The sequence below is a fragment of the Anopheles funestus genome, chromosome 2RL (genome assembly GCF_943734845.2).
Source record: "Anopheles funestus chromosome 2RL, idAnoFuneDA-416_04, whole genome shotgun sequence".
In the NCBI taxonomy this organism is placed as follows: domain Eukaryota; kingdom Metazoa; phylum Arthropoda; class Insecta; order Diptera; family Culicidae; genus Anopheles; species Anopheles funestus.
The window spans coordinates 95,063,424-95,078,704 of NC_064598.1; the positions used below are offsets into that span (position 1 = coordinate 95,063,424).

Sequence of the window (15,281 nt, forward strand, 5' to 3'; positions counted from 1 at the left end):
TTATGAATCAACAATTCAATTACAAATTACAAAAGCACTAGGATGTATGATTGGGTTTACTGCATCTAATGATTTATTTCTTACTAGCAAACTATCATCATGGTGTCTGATTACAAATCCTGACCGTGAGCAAAACTGAGGCCTTCGTATAATAAATAGTCGCCACATAACATACAGAGTATCGCTGCCTGATGTGTCTGACAGACACGCTTTCAATTCAAATCTTTTCCACGTGTGGCCCGGTTAAGGGCTACACGCTATGCATGGAAGACCCTTCACGTCTGAGAAACGCACTAGATTACGCGTCAAAGCGTAATGCATTCTTTCCTACCAACTACAGCTAGAGAACGCTATCTGGGGTAAACAACATATGGGAGCTACAAACGCATCACTGTACAACGGAACTAACGATCGCAAAGTGTATGTATTCGCAGGTAATGTATTCGGATATATATGTATATTCGGGTACGTTTTGATCCGCGGTATTAGCAAAAACAGTAAACATATCTTTACTAAGCTGAATCAGCAATAGCGGCCGTTCGGAAGGGATCTCCTCCCTTAACGATGCGAATTAAGAAACAATCAACTGTAAGCAAAATGCCGCAATTAGTCTTATAAATGTAACTTATTTTTATACAAATACAGGCGCAAGCTAACAGAGTACTATCTGCCGGCCATATTGCTAACAAGGGACTGTAACCATTCAGCAGTCGGTTCTATCCCCTGGTTTTGCTGGTATTCATCGCTCTCGTTTACCCTAATTCGTCCATAAACTACGGACATGCAGAATCAATGTTTCAGATCTCCCGTGTATGTGAACGTAGGCAAAGCATTCATTCGGCTTGCACATTTTCATTCCTGCTTAACTCTAAGGAGTAAGGAAATGCCACCGCCCCAATGCCCACGCACGATGGCACTAATATACTCTGCGGAGCAAAAACCTCATTGCTGTGTTGAATAAATCGCACGCTTTGCTTGAGAAACAGGCACGAGTTGTTTTTAAGTTTGTAGGACAACACATTATGCCTACGATCACCTTGACGGGGACGATCGAATTCTATCCTACACCGAGAATATCGTGCACAGGCTAAGCCTAACGCCTACAGCTAATGTTGATGCGTACACTAACGAGCATAATTATCATCCGTTTGCTTCATTCCACCTGGCGTATGATTTGACTGAAAGCTATAAAAAAAGCTGAGGTTAGTACGCATCTATCGCTTGCTCCCAGACGCAACAACATTTTTCATTTCTGTTTTTGCAATGCTGAAGATACCTCACTTCCCTACCATATCTATAATCGATGTTGAATTCAACATGCTTATCCTAATGAGCTAATTATTGTCTCTCACTTACGGTTGGGTTTCAATAAAAAAAAGTATATAATTAGTTTCCAAAACAGCGTTCCAACGAAGCGCTTTTACACTCCACCATCGGCCACTGTAAGCGGATGTGCCGATAAACGCTCAGATACACAATTTCATCCATAGTTCATTAGCATTGCACAGAAGTTGGGGAAAAAATTATCCTCTACTACTTACACAGAAATAATTACATTTTGTTTAACGCACACGTTAATCCTTGCGATGACTCTTGATTGGTTGCTTTAAATTGCCGTGACTTTGGTCTTTTCGCAAGCTCAGAGACGTTTTCGTTTTGCACCGAACGCGACGACGTTCGATGATGTTCTGTGGGGTTCTACTAACTACGGAAAAAGGTAAAAGATTTCTCTGACGGTTTCAGTGTGGATGTTGTTCGCAGGATGAGTTCTCCTTTGCGTTATGCGACTGTGTTCCGGTGCCATCCATTTATTTATAGGTTGTGATTTGATATGTTATTTAGCAGTAGAGGGTCATGGAAACGGGGAAACTGTACTGTATCGAATGTTGCTATATCTTCGGGGTTTTGTTCTGTTTTTTTTGTCATAATCTCTCTTTAATTGGGAAATTAAAAAAAACCCTACCGAACGGAAGCGTTCACGGAATAAAGTACCGAGTGTGTTCCACCAGGTGGAGCAAAGTCAAAATGTAATAAAATAGTAAAATTCCATTACATTACATACGACACACAAACACTATGCCCCGAACGTATGGTTCGATCCCACAATCCTTCGTTAAGCAAACACTTTTAAATAATACATTTAAGTTTTACGAAACAATTCAAACCTTAATCGAACGCATGTGCACTTTTACGAGAATACGGCAGATCCATGTACACGCCTGACCTTACACACATACCCGTGTTCGTTAAGTACGCAACAAACACAAACTGGTCTAACAAATCTACCGAAGGGTGTGGCAGCATGTTTTCGACGTTATAACGAATAAATAGCAACTAATGTAGAGCCGTTCAGCTTTGAGGAGTGTGCCTCGAGGGCATCAGCAGCACAATTAAGAAATCGTTATACCATAGGTAATGAGCGGCACCATCGCAAAACGATACATATTGTAATGCACTTGGACGATACGGCTTTTGGTTCACTTTTGCGTTATAAGCGGCAGCTGCGGAGCACCGAAACAGGCCACGACGTACAAGATGCCGAAGAACAGATTCAGCTTGGCCGTTTGACGGGGCACCTTCTGCACGGTGCTTTCATTGCGAAACTGTCGCTCCAACGCGAATGCCTGCTTGAACGTTACCATTGGCAACAGAAACAGAACGGAGTATTTCATACCGAGCACCACAAAGATCACGTACGGCGTAAAGAGTAGCACGGCGTACAGAACGTACGAACACGTTCTGCCGATCAGGATGGCCAACGTGACAATGCCGACCCGCTTGTCCGACTCAGCATCCCGTGTATTGTTGCTGTGCAGAATTGCTTCCGTGTTGAGCGCGAGCGGAATGGCGTAGAAAATAGTAGCCCATTCGATGTACCCTGTTTGCGCCATGTAGGAAAATAGCACGGAGATGGGACCAAAAATGACCAGGATGAGCACATCACCGAGTCCAATGTACTTTAGGCCGATGCCACCGGTGTACAAGAAACTGGATGATAGTCCACCAAAGTATACCAGGGCAAGATGTTCCAGCTTAGCGGGCGATAGATATACAAGGAATCCGAATCCTAAGCACCCGGCTAAATATAGCAACACGCCTAAGGTGACGACCTAAAGCAAAGTGAAAACAGCTCTGTAGTCAACAATTTAACCAGCACAGAAAAAAAGCCCTTTTGATATTTACCTCATCCTTACTGAGAATATGATCAACCAACGTTCGGTCGTCTGCCTTGCGATCGTCGATACCTTTCACGTAGTCATAATACGTATTGACTAGATTTCCGGCACAGTGTACGGTCATCACCGTTAGCGCGGTGCAAAAGAACGTCCATAAGTTGAAAGTTTCATATCCCCGCACACGTAATGCGAGCGTTGCGCCGAGTAGTGTTGGCATCAAACTGGCCGACAGTGACCATGGTCGTAGAGCGGATAGGTAGGTTTTAACTTTCATTAACGGTGCTGTAATGTAACGAACGAAAAGGGAAAGATCCATTAGCTTACAGAACAACGGCTCGCATATGTACATACCTTTGATATGTGGTCTATCGCCCCGTATATTCGCGGCCACGTCTAGGTTGAAATCGAAGAGGTCGTCAAGTTTTGTACGATTAACGAAATCGGTCAATGTGCCATCGTTCGCTGCCATCGTACCGCTTTGTTTATCTTCGGTTGATTATTAATTTCGAGTCCCGCGGCACTCGAAACGGTATCCTTTACGTTCCCTTCCGTCCGGCGTTCTCGAGCGTCCCGAATGCCGTGCAGTCTAATTATAACCGGCAAAGAGCGTGACTTAATGTACTGTTTCTCTGCTCGCTGTTACGAAGACGTGCATCTGCACATCGTCATGCTACACCAGCGGAGGTGCTTCGCGTCAGCACTCAGTGCTGTTTGCCCATCCAGTTTCGGCGATCCACGTCGCGTGTAGTTACTGGAATCGTGGCCGTGTGCAAGAGTTTTGCATATTGTAAATACTTGGCACTATTAAGCTTACGTTTTCACTGCTCTGCTCACACGCTGTGTAGCCGATTGGCCGATACGTACTAAACAAACGGTGTATCTATATAGAGTGCGTGTTTTATCGCAGTGTACCGTTTCGGGTGCAGAAGTTTCACAGGACTTTGGTACAACTGGGGCACTGCGTCTGGCAAGAGGGTGGGAGCGGTCGTTTCCGTATGGCCTACCGTGCCAGCTGTGTTCAGTTTTCGAGATTGCTTTGAAGTTACCGCACCCCGGCCAGCTTAGATTTAAGATTTTTGGAACTTTTTCTCAAAAAAGTTGCTACTGCTGGCCAAAACCTGTCACTTCTTCCTCTTGTCACGTCATCCACTTTATGCACCGTGGGCTGAGATCTGGCCATCCCGCAGACATATCATGAAACGATTTTTTTTCTTCAACTAAAAACATTGAATCGTTTGGATCGTTTCATGTAAAAATGTTGGGACGATTCGTTGCGACTTTTTTTTATTTTAAAACCTTTCTTTTCTTTGCTGGACTTTACATTCGCTTCACAAACCCATTTAGTGAAGAAGAAAGCATACAAAAATCATTGAAAACTATAGTAATTTTACCCCGCAAACAGTCAGCGAAATGCAAATGATTTCACTCATGCTTGGTTTTAAGCTGCAAACAAAGAATATAAACAAATGAAACAAGAAAAAATTAAAACAATGCATGAAAAATAGAAACTTTTAAATAAAGTTGTCACAGCTGACATCCCACTGTGTTTCCATACCGACCGGTGTAACGGAATCGTAACGTGCGTAACGCTTCTTGTTGCAGTAGACCGTGCACCAGACAGATGCGTAAACGCATTTCATCAGATGCATACTGAATGTTTTAATTATGCTGCACAATCATACATGATTTAAATAAAACATTTATTTGAACATTTCAGCTAACAAAATTCTTTCATTTACATCAATGAATTGCACCTCTATTATCGGTTTCGATTACCGTTGAGTTAATAAATGTGATTACTATTTTACATTACTGTATTCCAATTGCTTTCCAATACAATCTACTGTTGACATTCTTATGCAGCGCAACATAAATATTTGGCAGAACATCCCCTACACACCTTCGCGTCTGGCACTCATGTCATTGTCAGAGCTCTGCCTACGCCGGTGCATACGCAGTTTCAGTGCGCTTTTGCTGCTGCCGGCGGTGATACCTGTGCTTGTCTCCTTGTGCGTGTAAACGGAGAGATAAAAGCTAGTGCCGTGATTCAACAGCATAACGAATCAGTGCCGCCAAGATGTCGGGCACAATATTAGAGAATCTAAGCGGCAAAAAGTTAAGCATTTTAGTGGCATCCCTTCTCTTTCTGCAATTCCTCTGTTTCCTGCTGGGTGGTCTCATTGGTAAGTAAAGCATCGGTCGTGGAAACGGCGTCGTCTGCAAACACACTCATCCTCCCACATAAGTACAACGTGGATCGAAAATCTGGCGGCCGAACAAAGGGACAGAGAAACGCGAAAATTTAACCCAATCAAAAGCAGATTCCTATTTCCGTATAAATGCTAGTTGCCGGTGCAGTTGGCATGCATTAAAAAGTAGCAATTGGTAGAGAAAAAACAAACAATTTCCAGTGTGCGTACAAACTAGAATGTGGAAAAATGTTCTTTTATAAATATCGCACAAATTTGAACAGAATGAAATGACTCCATATTTCTTTTCTTATACCCCAGCATCTGGCTTGATGAAGCAGAAGCGTTCTAGATTTTCTTTGTTTATTTAACCATCCCTTCAGAGCCGCGTCTGCGTTGGACAGTGCGCCAGCATGTGCGTGATTGCATGCGTTATAACAAATACCCTCTCCCTGTCTCTCTCTGCTCTGTGTATGTGTAGGTGTGCATTTTTTGTAATCGTTTTCCCCCATTTACCCATTCACAGCACCGGTTCCGGCAAGTGTGCAGACCATACTTGCCACTATTTGTAAAGATATTCCCGGTTCGCACAACGATACCTCAGTATGGTTGTACTCGCGGGGGGAAGATCGTTGCCAAAGCTTGGACCATTTCGATATCGAAAGTGACGACATGAAGATGGCCAATCAGATAGTGTTCGTCTTCCAAATGCCTCTGCCCCGCGAAGGCCGCCAGCTAGACTATTCCCGATGGCAGCAAAATTTGATAGGCGTGCTGCAGACGGACATAGCGTACGATGCGAACGTGCTGCACAAACCGCACACCAAGATCACTGTCGATGCACGGCTGGCATACCGGAACAAAGGTGATGCTGATCAGGACTGGAAGTACCTGGCATCGTCGCTGGAGGAGCGAGATCTGGACTGTACGGCGAACAATGTGACCGATGACTATCTGTACAACTGCGACACGATTCCACTTTTCGAGCTAGGTTCGCTGCATCACGATTTTTACCTGCTAAACGTACGCCTGCCGGTCGATAGCGAGCGTCGCATGAATTTGGACATTGGACATATTAAAGATTTGCACCTGTCCGTGATCTACCAGAACGGCGGGTTTACGAAGGTTTGGGTATCGCTAAAGACGGTGTTCCTTCCCTTCATCGTTCTCATCATGGCATGGTTCTGGCAGCGTGTCCATCTACTGCACCGAAAACCTGCCCTGCTAGAAGAGATGCTTCTGGCGCTGGGATGTGCACTTACATTTTTGAACATGCCGTTCGAATATTTCACACTTTTCTTCGATATGCCGTTTATGCTGCTTCTAAGCGACATACGCCAAGGAGTGTTTTACGCTACGCTGCTATCGTTCTGGCTTGTATTTGCCGGCGAACACATGCTGGTGAGTTCGTTATTACTTCCTATCGATTCCACCAGTTGGATGAATATAATGCGAAACTTTTCCTTCACAGATTCAAGAGACGGGCGAGAAATCGGGTCTTAAGACGTACTGGAAGCATCTAAGCGCAGTAGCTGTTGGATGTGTGTCCCTATTTTTGTTCGACATGTGCGAGCGAGGCGTACAACTGCGGAATCCATTTTACTCGATTTGGGTATCTAAGATTGGTGCGAACGTTGCTGTAAGTTTTACCTACTCCTTTCGCTGGCATCTGGGGCTACGATTCACGTTGATTTGCTTTTGCGTTCCAGCTTGGGTTCATCATTTTGGCAGGCATCTCAGCAGGACTGTACTTCTTCTTTCTCTGCTACATGATCTGGAAAGTGTTTTGCAACATCAACATCAAGCGCACATCGCTCCCGTCAATGTCATCCGCCCGCCGTCTACACTATGAGGGCATCATCTATCGCTTCCAGTTCCTGATGCTGGCGACCTTACTGTGCGCTGCTATGACCGTTATCGGTTTTATCATTGGGCAGGTTTCCGAGGGACGCTGGAAATGGGATGAAAATATCGATCTGGAATTTACGTCCGCTTTCTTTACCGGCGTGTACGGCATGTGGAACATTTACATCTTTGCCTTGATTGTGCTGTACGCTCCCAGCCACAAAAAGTGGCCCACCAACGAAACTACCGGTAAATACGCTGGAAGCACCGAATGTTTCTTTTTTCTTTAACGACGATAGTTTTGTTTTACTTTTCTTACAGAAAACATTATGAGCGAAGAGATAGAATTCAGCAATCTGCCATCCGATTCGAATCCAAGCGAAATTTCTTCTCTCACGCAATTTGCTCGAAAGGCAGCTCAGGACTAAACAGGAGACATGCCAAACGAGAATATTCACCGCCTACTAACCTGGCTTGTGGAACACTGTTTCAAAGCTGCTGGATCGCTTGGTTAGATTGAGTCGCCCCATCCCAGTACAATTCAAGGGGATTGCATTTATTCTACCAGCATTTTTGAAAGTACGATTTTAACGGATTTTTACACAACGATTCGAAAACTCCATGGCAACACGCAGCAAAATGTATCTGTAGTAGGTGTTTGTCTCAACGTCAACAGTATTAGCATCACAGTATCAGAATGTTTACCGGTGTACGAGTAAGGTAAAGGAAACATAAACACCTGCTCTTACCACCGCGACATTTACTAGATTATAGTGCGTTTTACATCTTTTCTCATATTTAACGTCTTGATCTTCCCGGTAGTGAATAAAATATGGACATTTTTTGTGTAATTCCAAACGTTTCACATAGTCTCTTTCGAAAGAAATCCACAGACCATACAACGGGTTTTCTGTTATCATAAGAAAATATATTTCGTTCCTTAAATATCCTTAACATAATTGGACATTGTACGATGTTGTTGCGTCATGCATTTCTTGTTTTTTGTTTTTGTTTACGTGGCCCACGGCCATTATTTTTGCTCTTGAGATACATGTTTAAAAATGGATGATGTTAATGTTCCTTACCGACTATAAAAAAGTAACAGATTCAACATGTGTGTTCGAGGATACTTCGACTACTCATTGAAAGCGGTAGCACAACGATTCGATTTAGTTTTGTTTCAATAATGTTCGGTCTAAGACCGTTTTGCGTTTTGATCTTCGTCATTCACCCGAAGCTGTCCCAAAATGTATTGGCACGTCTACATCTAATACTACGAGAAACTTGCTGTAGCTACTCCACGATTTGCTTACAGCGTTGTAGTCCTTCTTCGGAGGTTTTTTTTTCAGATTCTAATCCCCGTTCGGCATTAACAATTTGTGAAACTAAAATTTAAAATCATCCCAGACCTTTTTGTTCGAGATAAAATTAATATACGATAAAACAATAATACATCTTAGAGAAGTACAAAACGAATAAAAAAAAGACATTCTCGTGGGCAAAATTATTCAACACCGCACGATTCCGATCCTCGCACATCGTGGGCGCACAACGGTTGCCACTTTTCATTCGAACGTAGGAGCATATTTGTATAGTACAATTATACGTGCCATGCTCAGGGAGCGGATGCCTTTTGTAAGTAGTAAATAATAGGTCATGAACCGTTTAATTGTTTATCTCTTATTTTTTGTTGTTGTATAAGCACCATCTTGTTATAGCGGAGAGATTCGCTCTACCTTGCCGGTATACTAGTTAATAATATTACGTACAGCAACGAAGGCGTTGCGACGGACCTCTTCTCATCCTGTGAGTTTTAGGTAATACTTTTGCTTCACCAGCCATGGGTTTTGCCAACCGATCCGCATGGGGTTGTAGTGGAATAGGAGTATTAAAACATCCATATATTATCTATAAATCGTTGCGCAATCCCAGCACCTCGTACAGCGCAACACTCAGAGAGGACCAGTTTTCAATCACGTCTTACTGTTCATGGTAACGTTAGTAATGTCTTTCACAATCATCTCGGCCACCTGCCAAGCCAGCTCTTCCTGTGCCTTATCTTCCGGCAAATTGACAAGCTTTCGAACGGCTTTCTTGATTCGATTACGATTCCAACGATCATCTCCCGACGGCGGTTCCGCGATATCAAAATCTCGCTCGTAACGACCCAATGCATCGATCCGACCGAATGTTAGACCAGCAACAGGCGAGCTGCGTCGCCACAAAAGATCCGGATTATACAGTTGACGGGAATCGATCTGCATGATATCGCCACCAGCTCCACCACCTCCTGAGCCGCCATTCATTCCACCACCGGAAGTCCCACTGGCGGCGGCGGCAGCAAGTGCAACGGCCACCAAGTGCTTGCGGTTTCGCTGGTAGTTAGTATCGGACATGGCCAACAGAGTGTTTTGCGAAGAAATAAACGCGACCGCGTTTCCGCGTCCGCGTCCACCTGCCGCACTGCAATCACTCGTTACGTCGGAAAGCGTTTTCCGATGGCCACGTTTACCACCCCCGGTCACACCGCTCCGTTGTTCTGCCGTACGTCCACCCGGAAGTATTCCACTAACATCGTTGCTCGTGCTCGTCTTCACCTTGCCGAGCAGTTCGCTTATAAACCGACAGTAAAGTGGAGATTTGATAAATCCCGCAAAGTAACGCTGCTCGAGAAAGTGCTCAATAATTCGCACCGGAAGCTCGAAACATTCGGCCACAATGGTCGGATCCGCTGAGCAGATATGTTCTTCGAGCAGAAAGCGTATCTTGTCGCTTAAGCAAAGCGAACTGGTGGCCTGTAGGGAAAAGTATTTCTCATACAGGACGACGGCATCCTTTTGTGCTTGGACTTGATTTTCGAACGAACGCTTGAAGTGTACCGCACCCACATAGAACTCTAAATAGTGGCGCTTGTTTTGCTGCTCTAGGTGCTCCATAAAGTAGAACAGCGCCATTTCGCTTCCCAGAATGTCTCTCAGCGTAAGGTTATCGCTCGTCAGAACCTCCAGCGTGTACTTGCAGTAGAAGGAGCTCTCCAGGAATGGATTCAAATAGTTTTGTTCCAGCATCTCTAGCAGGAAGTTTTGAGCTTCGTTAAAGATAATCTCACTGCATGTCCCACTACTGCACAGCGCCAGCGAGATGTTAGACAAGATGGTCGCCGGCATTTCAATGTAGTGCGGTGAATTTGTGACCAAATATTTCCTATATATTCTCACGGCGTCCGAGTTGATGAGCGAGTTAAAGGGCCGGCTAACGGTCGGCGTTGTTAGTGCGTTTGCCTTCGTCATCGATGAAGCGGTCGTTGCAGTCTCCATCGCAGATCCTTTTCCAGCTTCGCAAATTTGTGTTTTTTCATCATCAGTTAACGACTGTCGCATGACCGTTATATCACAGACTTCGAGGTGTTTGCCTTTAGACTCTTTACCAACCTGATCCTGTTCCAGTATCGCCACGCCATCGTCGGACCCATCATCTTTGATGTCCACTTCCTCTAGCACTTCCAACGGTGTGGGTGGCGGTACCGGTGTACAACTTTGCGACGTACGAGAATCGAGTTCCCGTACATCGTCGGCCGACTGTGAGTCTTCGAAGGCATTTTCAGAGAACGAGTTCGTCGATAACGAATCACAGTCTATGCTAAAGTACGATAGACTATCGTATCCATCGGAGGAAACACTTCGGTGCAATCTACCATGAGCATGAGCAGAACCACCGGCCGGTCTTAGCACGCCTCGCGCACTTTCCGTTGCTGCCGCCTTGAAACTTTCCACCTCTAGCCAAAACTTAATCAACGAAAGAGCATTTTTCGATTCTAAAAACTGAACAAAGTAGCAGATGCAGCTCTGCTCCACCAGAATATCAATCATACGGCGCGAAAGTTTCGACACACGAATGGCAGTATCTGCGAAAGAGGTAAACCAACCGATTCATGATCAATTATTTACATACGCACACTTTTACACAAACTCATTACGCAGCACCATCATTTCTCATACCTCGTTTCTCGAAGCAATGCCGTTCCGCTAGTCTTAGCGCCTCCTCATCGGTTTCAGGTGATTTTGCACTATCGATGACATCATCAGATGTTCTGAGTGATGATGGTACCGTCGTTGGATCATTGTTTAGTATCGATGCTAAGGACGACTCATTGCTGTTGCCATTTGTGATAGATTTTCTTCGACCTGTAAAATGAATGCAAACGTGCATAAATCAGTACACTACCATGGATTCGCGTTTATACGTCAGTCCACTGGGTTTCCCCCATCTGCATCGAGGGGAAATCAAACGAGATGGAACATAAATAGCAACAATCCGCCCATTTCTCCCATATCGCGTTCCCTTCGCCCTAACAACTAGGTACATGGAGAAAGTTTGATCGTTGGAAAGCGTTGAGCTTCTGCAGACAACTTCCTCCTCTCGTGCCTGGTTTACCCTAGTACCGCCCTAGTACCAAACAATCTAAGTAACTACCGATGCACTGAACCACTTGCAGCAAATAAAAAGTAGTACAGGTTTGCTTGAAAGGAATGTCGCATTTGCTTTAGCAACGACAAACACAAACCTGTCTTCTTCAGAAATTGTAACATTCTGGTCGATTTCTGATCCGCCAGCGGGAGATGATACTACACTTGCACACGCACACGGCTTAATTCACTCGGCCTGGCTCATATGCCAGGCATTTCGTGTTATTTTGTTGTTCAATTTTTAATCTCCGCAGTTGGACTGTTTTCGATATCGGTCATGGTGGTGCTACACTGTTGCTGAAGTGGATGAAACGCAAGCAAACATGAAAATAAAGCAATGTCAAACGTCTTCGTGTGAATCGGTTGGCAAATGTCAATCTTGTCTAGATGCGAACTGTCAGGGCAGGTGGGAAAAGTAAAACATAAATAAACACAACCGTTCGTTTGCCGTTTTTTGCACCTCACTAAAAAAAATGTTGTGCAATCGGTTGCACAAAGCTGTATTTACACGCCTGAGGACACGTTTTCCAAGCACAGTTCGGCACTGCAGACTTATCCACAACTCTGATGGAACTATCAGCGAAAAACGGATTCGCAATATCGGGATACTGGCACACATCGATGCCGGCAAAACGACGACAACTGAACGGATGTTGTACTATTCCGGTCGCACTGATATGCTGGGCGAGGTAAAGTTAGGCAATACAGTAACGGACTTTTTGCTACAGGAACGCGAGCGAGGCATTACGATATGTAGCGCAGCAGTGAGCTTTAACTGGAAGGAGCATCGAATCAATCTGCTCGACACGCCTGGCCATATAGATTTTACGATGGAAGTTGAACAGTCGCTCGGAGCAGTTGACGGTACCATCGTTATCCTAGATGGATCAGCCGGTGTAGAAGCGCAAACCGTTACCGTGTGGGGTCAAGCCGATCGTCATCGATTGCCGCGCTTAATTTTTGTTAACAAAATGGACAAAGAGAGTGCCGATTACGATGCCTGTTTGCTGGACGTGAAGCAAAAGCTGTCCACTGTACCTGTGCCACTTCAAATGCCTATAAAAGAACGAGGAAAATTGGTGGGTAAGATATCGATAGAGATTGTTTTAGTACGTGCATAAAACCTTACCGTTTTCTTTCGCTTCGTAGGTGTAATCGATGTTCTTTCTTCGAGCCAGATAATCTGGGATGGTCAAAATAAGGGCCGATCCTACAAAGCTATTCCAATCACCGATGCAGATCTGCACGATCAAATTCAAGAGAAGTTGTACGAGCTAATAGATCTACTGTCGGGTATGGACGATAGTCTTGCACAAGCTATCATTGAAGCGAATAGTTTCGAAAACATTAAACTGAACCTTGTCCTAGACGCCATTCGAAATTGTACGTTGAAGCAGGTTAGTAGCACATCGTGTAACAAACATTGCGAATACTTATTTAACAAATCTCTCTTATAGCAAATCGTCCCCGTGCTGTTGGGATCATCGTACAAAAATGTTGGAGTGCAACTGCTGATGGACAGCGTGTTGAATTTTTTGCCTGCTCCAAGTGAACGAAACCAGATATATGACTGCTTCGGGTATGTAGCAACTATTACAATGAAAACCGTAAAAAAAATGATGCTATTCAACGCTTTTAGGACTGATTTTGTCGGAAAGGTGTTTAAGGTAACGCACGATAAGCAACGTGGTCCAATCACGATGATTCGCGCATTTCGAGGATTGGCGAAAAAAGGTTCAAGATTTATTACAGCCACGGGAAGTTCGGAGACGATACAACGCATCTATGAACCGCTTGCTGACGAGTACCGGGAAATTGACTCCTTTGGAGTAGGCAATATAGGACTCTGTGCTGGACCTAAATCGACCGTTACGGGCGACTTGGTGGTAGCAAACGCGGCTGCTTTAAAAAAAGCACTAAAGCGGCTCTCCTTGGTGGGGGATTCCACCGAAGAGACTGCAGACGACGAGCTGTTACTGGCCTCAAAGCTAGGCTTACAAACAACCATCCCGGATGCAGTTTACTTTTGCTCGATAGAACCCCCATCGTCAGGACAACAAACGGCATTAGATAATGCGCTGCGTGAAATTCAACGGGAAGATCCAAGCCTACGAATTCGATACGATGAAGCGACCGGACAGACTGTGCTGGGAGGCATGGGGCAACTGCATTTAGAAATTGTTAAATCTCGCATTTTGACTGAGTATCGAATCGATGCTGACCTGGGACCGCTTCAGATCGCCTACAAGGAAACGCTCGAGGAGCCCAGCCGTGGACATTGGGTTGCGGAAAAGGAAATTGCTGGCAGTAAACAATCTGTACACATGGATATGACCATTTATCCGCATGCTGTTGAGAGTAATGTGGAGCGCTTTGTACTGGATAATTCTGCCGAAGCGCAAGAAACGCTGAAACTTATTCGTCCAAGACAAATGACATATTTTCGTAAAGGAGCCCTCGGTGCCCTACAGCGAGGTCCAAAGCTGGGTGGGCAGTTGGCAAATTGCGCTATAAAATTGCATGCGCTTACGATCGGAAGAGGCACTGCTGATCCCTTTATTATGGCTGCCGCTGCTCAATGCATAAGTAATATATTGAAAAATGCGCCCTGCCGTCTTCTGGAACCGGACATGTTTCTGGAGATTGTAACACCAAGCGAATATCTGCCACCGATCCTAGCTGACTTAAGTCGAAGAAGGGCGCGTATAGAAGATGTGGCCCAGCGTGGAGCAGCAAATAAGGTTGTAAAGGTTAATGCACCGCTTGCGGAATTGGGGGATTATTCTACAGTACTTCGAACGATAAGTTCCGGAACGGCGAGCGTTTCGATGGAACCGAATGGTCATTCTCCCATGAATGAATTCGACGAATCGCAAGCAATGAGGCGAGCATTAGGATTAGAATAAAGGACGTAACAAATGTAAATATTTGGTTTAAATGGTAGGTCACGTTTGTTTCGTTCTTAACACAATTTACAAGGAAAATCCCATAGCTACTGTACCGTGTCTCACTGGTCATTATGCTTGCTCCAACTTTACATCTAGCTTTTCACGTTCTTTTTCGGTACCCTCGTAAATAGCTTGCTGTTGCAGTGCTTGTTGCAACTGTGCGGTATCGAACTTTTGCTTGGACCAATTGTACCGACACGGAAACCAATAGCCAATCGTCGTCGCCATAAACGTTCCAAATCCGATGTGTGTGGAAAGTTGTGGACGGGAAGTTTTTAGGAATGCCAAAAATCCGACTCCCATTCCAATGCTGATGCCATACAGAAAGCTGTTCCGAAAGCACGGTATGGTGCTTACATCTCGTCCAAAAATGATCAAAGACTGTAATCGATGGTACACAGGTCATTAGTTTATTAGTTCGCCAAAGTTCATCAGCTGATTACCCGTTCCGATGGTGGATCTATGTCGATATCTTCTGCTGGATGTACGCGACTTTCGGCCATCGTTGCTCGATTAGACAGATTTTGATGAACGCTTTATTACTTTAACGATATCGATCGTTTTCGTCTATTCATTTACCCGTAAAATGCCCGGTTTTGCAAAATCAGAATGAAAACAAATTGCTGTTATGAAATCAATTTGACAGCATGCAGCGCG

At 44.6% G+C, this 15,281-nt stretch overlaps 5 protein-coding genes across 6 annotated transcripts; 2 read left to right on the forward strand and 3 right to left on the reverse strand.

Moving 5' to 3' along the window:
• Window positions 1–45: 45 nt before the first annotated feature.
• Window positions 46–4,578, reverse strand: LOC125763515 (ubiA prenyltransferase domain-containing protein 1 homolog). 2 transcript variants are annotated; one of them, XM_049426780.1, is made up of 4 exons: window positions 4,041–4,578; window positions 3,528–3,927; window positions 3,184–3,458; window positions 46–3,110 (listed from the first exon to the last, which is right to left on the reverse strand). In XM_049426780.1, the coding sequence occupies exons 2-4, from the start codon at window positions 3,643–3,645 to the stop codon at window positions 2,478–2,480; spliced, it is 1,026 nt and encodes a 341-aa protein (XP_049282737.1). In that variant the 5' UTR covers window positions 3,646–3,927; window positions 4,041–4,578; the 3' UTR covers window positions 46–2,477. The 2 variants fall into 2 exon arrangements, with proteins under 2 accessions (XP_049282737.1, XP_049282736.1); XM_049426779.1 differs by having other exon boundaries at window positions 3,991–4,578.
• Window positions 4,579–4,997: 419 nt separating this feature from the next.
• On the forward strand, window positions 4,998–8,061 carry LOC125763451 (protein wntless). The gene is made up of 5 exons (XM_049426667.1): window positions 4,998–5,359; window positions 5,892–6,766; window positions 6,837–7,004; window positions 7,075–7,459; window positions 7,532–8,061. Exons 1-5 carry the CDS (start codon window positions 5,254–5,256, stop codon window positions 7,636–7,638), a joined length of 1,641 nt encoding a protein of 546 aa, XP_049282624.1. The 5' UTR covers window positions 4,998–5,253; the 3' UTR covers window positions 7,639–8,061.
• Window positions 8,062–8,116: 55 nt separating this feature from the next.
• On the reverse strand, window positions 8,117–11,909 carry LOC125763413 (A-kinase anchor protein 10, mitochondrial). Its single transcript, XM_049426596.1, has 3 exons — window positions 11,775–11,909; window positions 11,209–11,394; window positions 8,117–11,114 (listed from the first exon to the last, which is right to left on the reverse strand). Exons 1-3 carry the CDS (start codon window positions 11,797–11,799, stop codon window positions 9,184–9,186), a joined length of 2,142 nt encoding a protein of 713 aa, XP_049282553.1. The 5' UTR covers window positions 11,800–11,909; the 3' UTR covers window positions 8,117–9,183.
• Window positions 11,910–11,977: 68 nt separating this feature from the next.
• Window positions 11,978–14,601, forward strand: LOC125763412 (ribosome-releasing factor 2, mitochondrial). The gene is made up of 4 exons (XM_049426595.1): window positions 11,978–12,759; window positions 12,826–13,073; window positions 13,134–13,255; window positions 13,316–14,601. The coding sequence occupies exons 1-4, from the start codon at window positions 12,150–12,152 to the stop codon at window positions 14,580–14,582; spliced, it is 2,247 nt and encodes a 748-aa protein (XP_049282552.1). The 5' UTR covers window positions 11,978–12,149; the 3' UTR covers window positions 14,583–14,601.
• Window positions 14,602–14,603: 2 nt separating this feature from the next.
• Window positions 14,604–15,252, reverse strand: LOC125763611 (cytochrome c oxidase assembly protein COX20, mitochondrial). Its single transcript, XM_049426959.1, has 2 exons — window positions 15,068–15,252; window positions 14,604–15,005 (listed from the first exon to the last, which is right to left on the reverse strand). The coding sequence occupies exons 1-2, from the start codon at window positions 15,125–15,127 to the stop codon at window positions 14,694–14,696; spliced, it is 372 nt and encodes a 123-aa protein (XP_049282916.1). The 5' UTR covers window positions 15,128–15,252; the 3' UTR covers window positions 14,604–14,693.
• Window positions 15,253–15,281: the final 29 nt, after the last annotated feature.

Coding starts and splice junctions, on each gene's coding strand:
- LOC125763515 (XM_049426780.1), bottom strand. CDS start 3,645: ATGGCAGCGAACGATGGCACATTGACCGATTTCGTTAATCGTACAAAA. Junction 3,459..3,527: donor CGATAGACCACATATCAAAG/GTATGTACATAT, acceptor GTTACATTACAG/CACCGTTAATGAAAGTTAAA. Junction 3,111..3,183: donor ATATTCTCAGTAAGGATGAG/GTAAATATCAAA, acceptor ACTTTGCTTTAG/GTCGTCACCTTAGGCGTGTT.
- LOC125763412 (XM_049426595.1), top strand. CDS start 12,150: ATGTTGTGCAATCGGTTGCACAAAGCTGTATTTACACGCCTGAGGACA. Junction 12,760..12,825: donor AGAACGAGGAAAATTGGTGG/GTAAGATATCGA, acceptor TTCGCTTCGTAG/GTGTAATCGATGTTCTTTCT. Junction 13,256..13,315: donor CAGATATATGACTGCTTCGG/GTATGTAGCAAC, acceptor CAACGCTTTTAG/GACTGATTTTGTCGGAAAGG.
- LOC125763413 (XM_049426596.1), bottom strand. CDS start 11,799: ATGTTACAATTTCTGAAGAAGACAG. Junction 11,395..11,774: donor ACAATTTCTGAAGAAGACAG/GTTTGTGTTTGT, acceptor TTCATTTTACAG/GTCGAAGAAAATCTATCACA. Junction 11,115..11,208: donor GCATTGCTTCGAGAAACGAG/GTATGAGAAATG, acceptor CCTCTTTCGCAG/ATACTGCCATTCGTGTGTCG.
- LOC125763451 (XM_049426667.1), top strand. CDS start 5,254: ATGTCGGGCACAATATTAGAGAATCTAAGCGGCAAAAAGTTAAGCATT. Junction 5,360..5,891: donor CCTGCTGGGTGGTCTCATTG/GTAAGTAAAGCA, acceptor ACCCATTCACAG/CACCGGTTCCGGCAAGTGTG. Junction 7,005..7,074: donor AGATTGGTGCGAACGTTGCT/GTAAGTTTTACC, acceptor TTTGCGTTCCAG/CTTGGGTTCATCATTTTGGC.
- LOC125763611 (XM_049426959.1), bottom strand. CDS start 15,127: ATGGCCGAAAGTCGCGTACATCCAGCAGAAGATATCGACATAGATCCA. Junction 15,006..15,067: donor TAGATCCACCATCGGAACGG/GTAATCAGCTGA, acceptor CATCGATTACAG/TCTTTGATCATTTTTGGACG.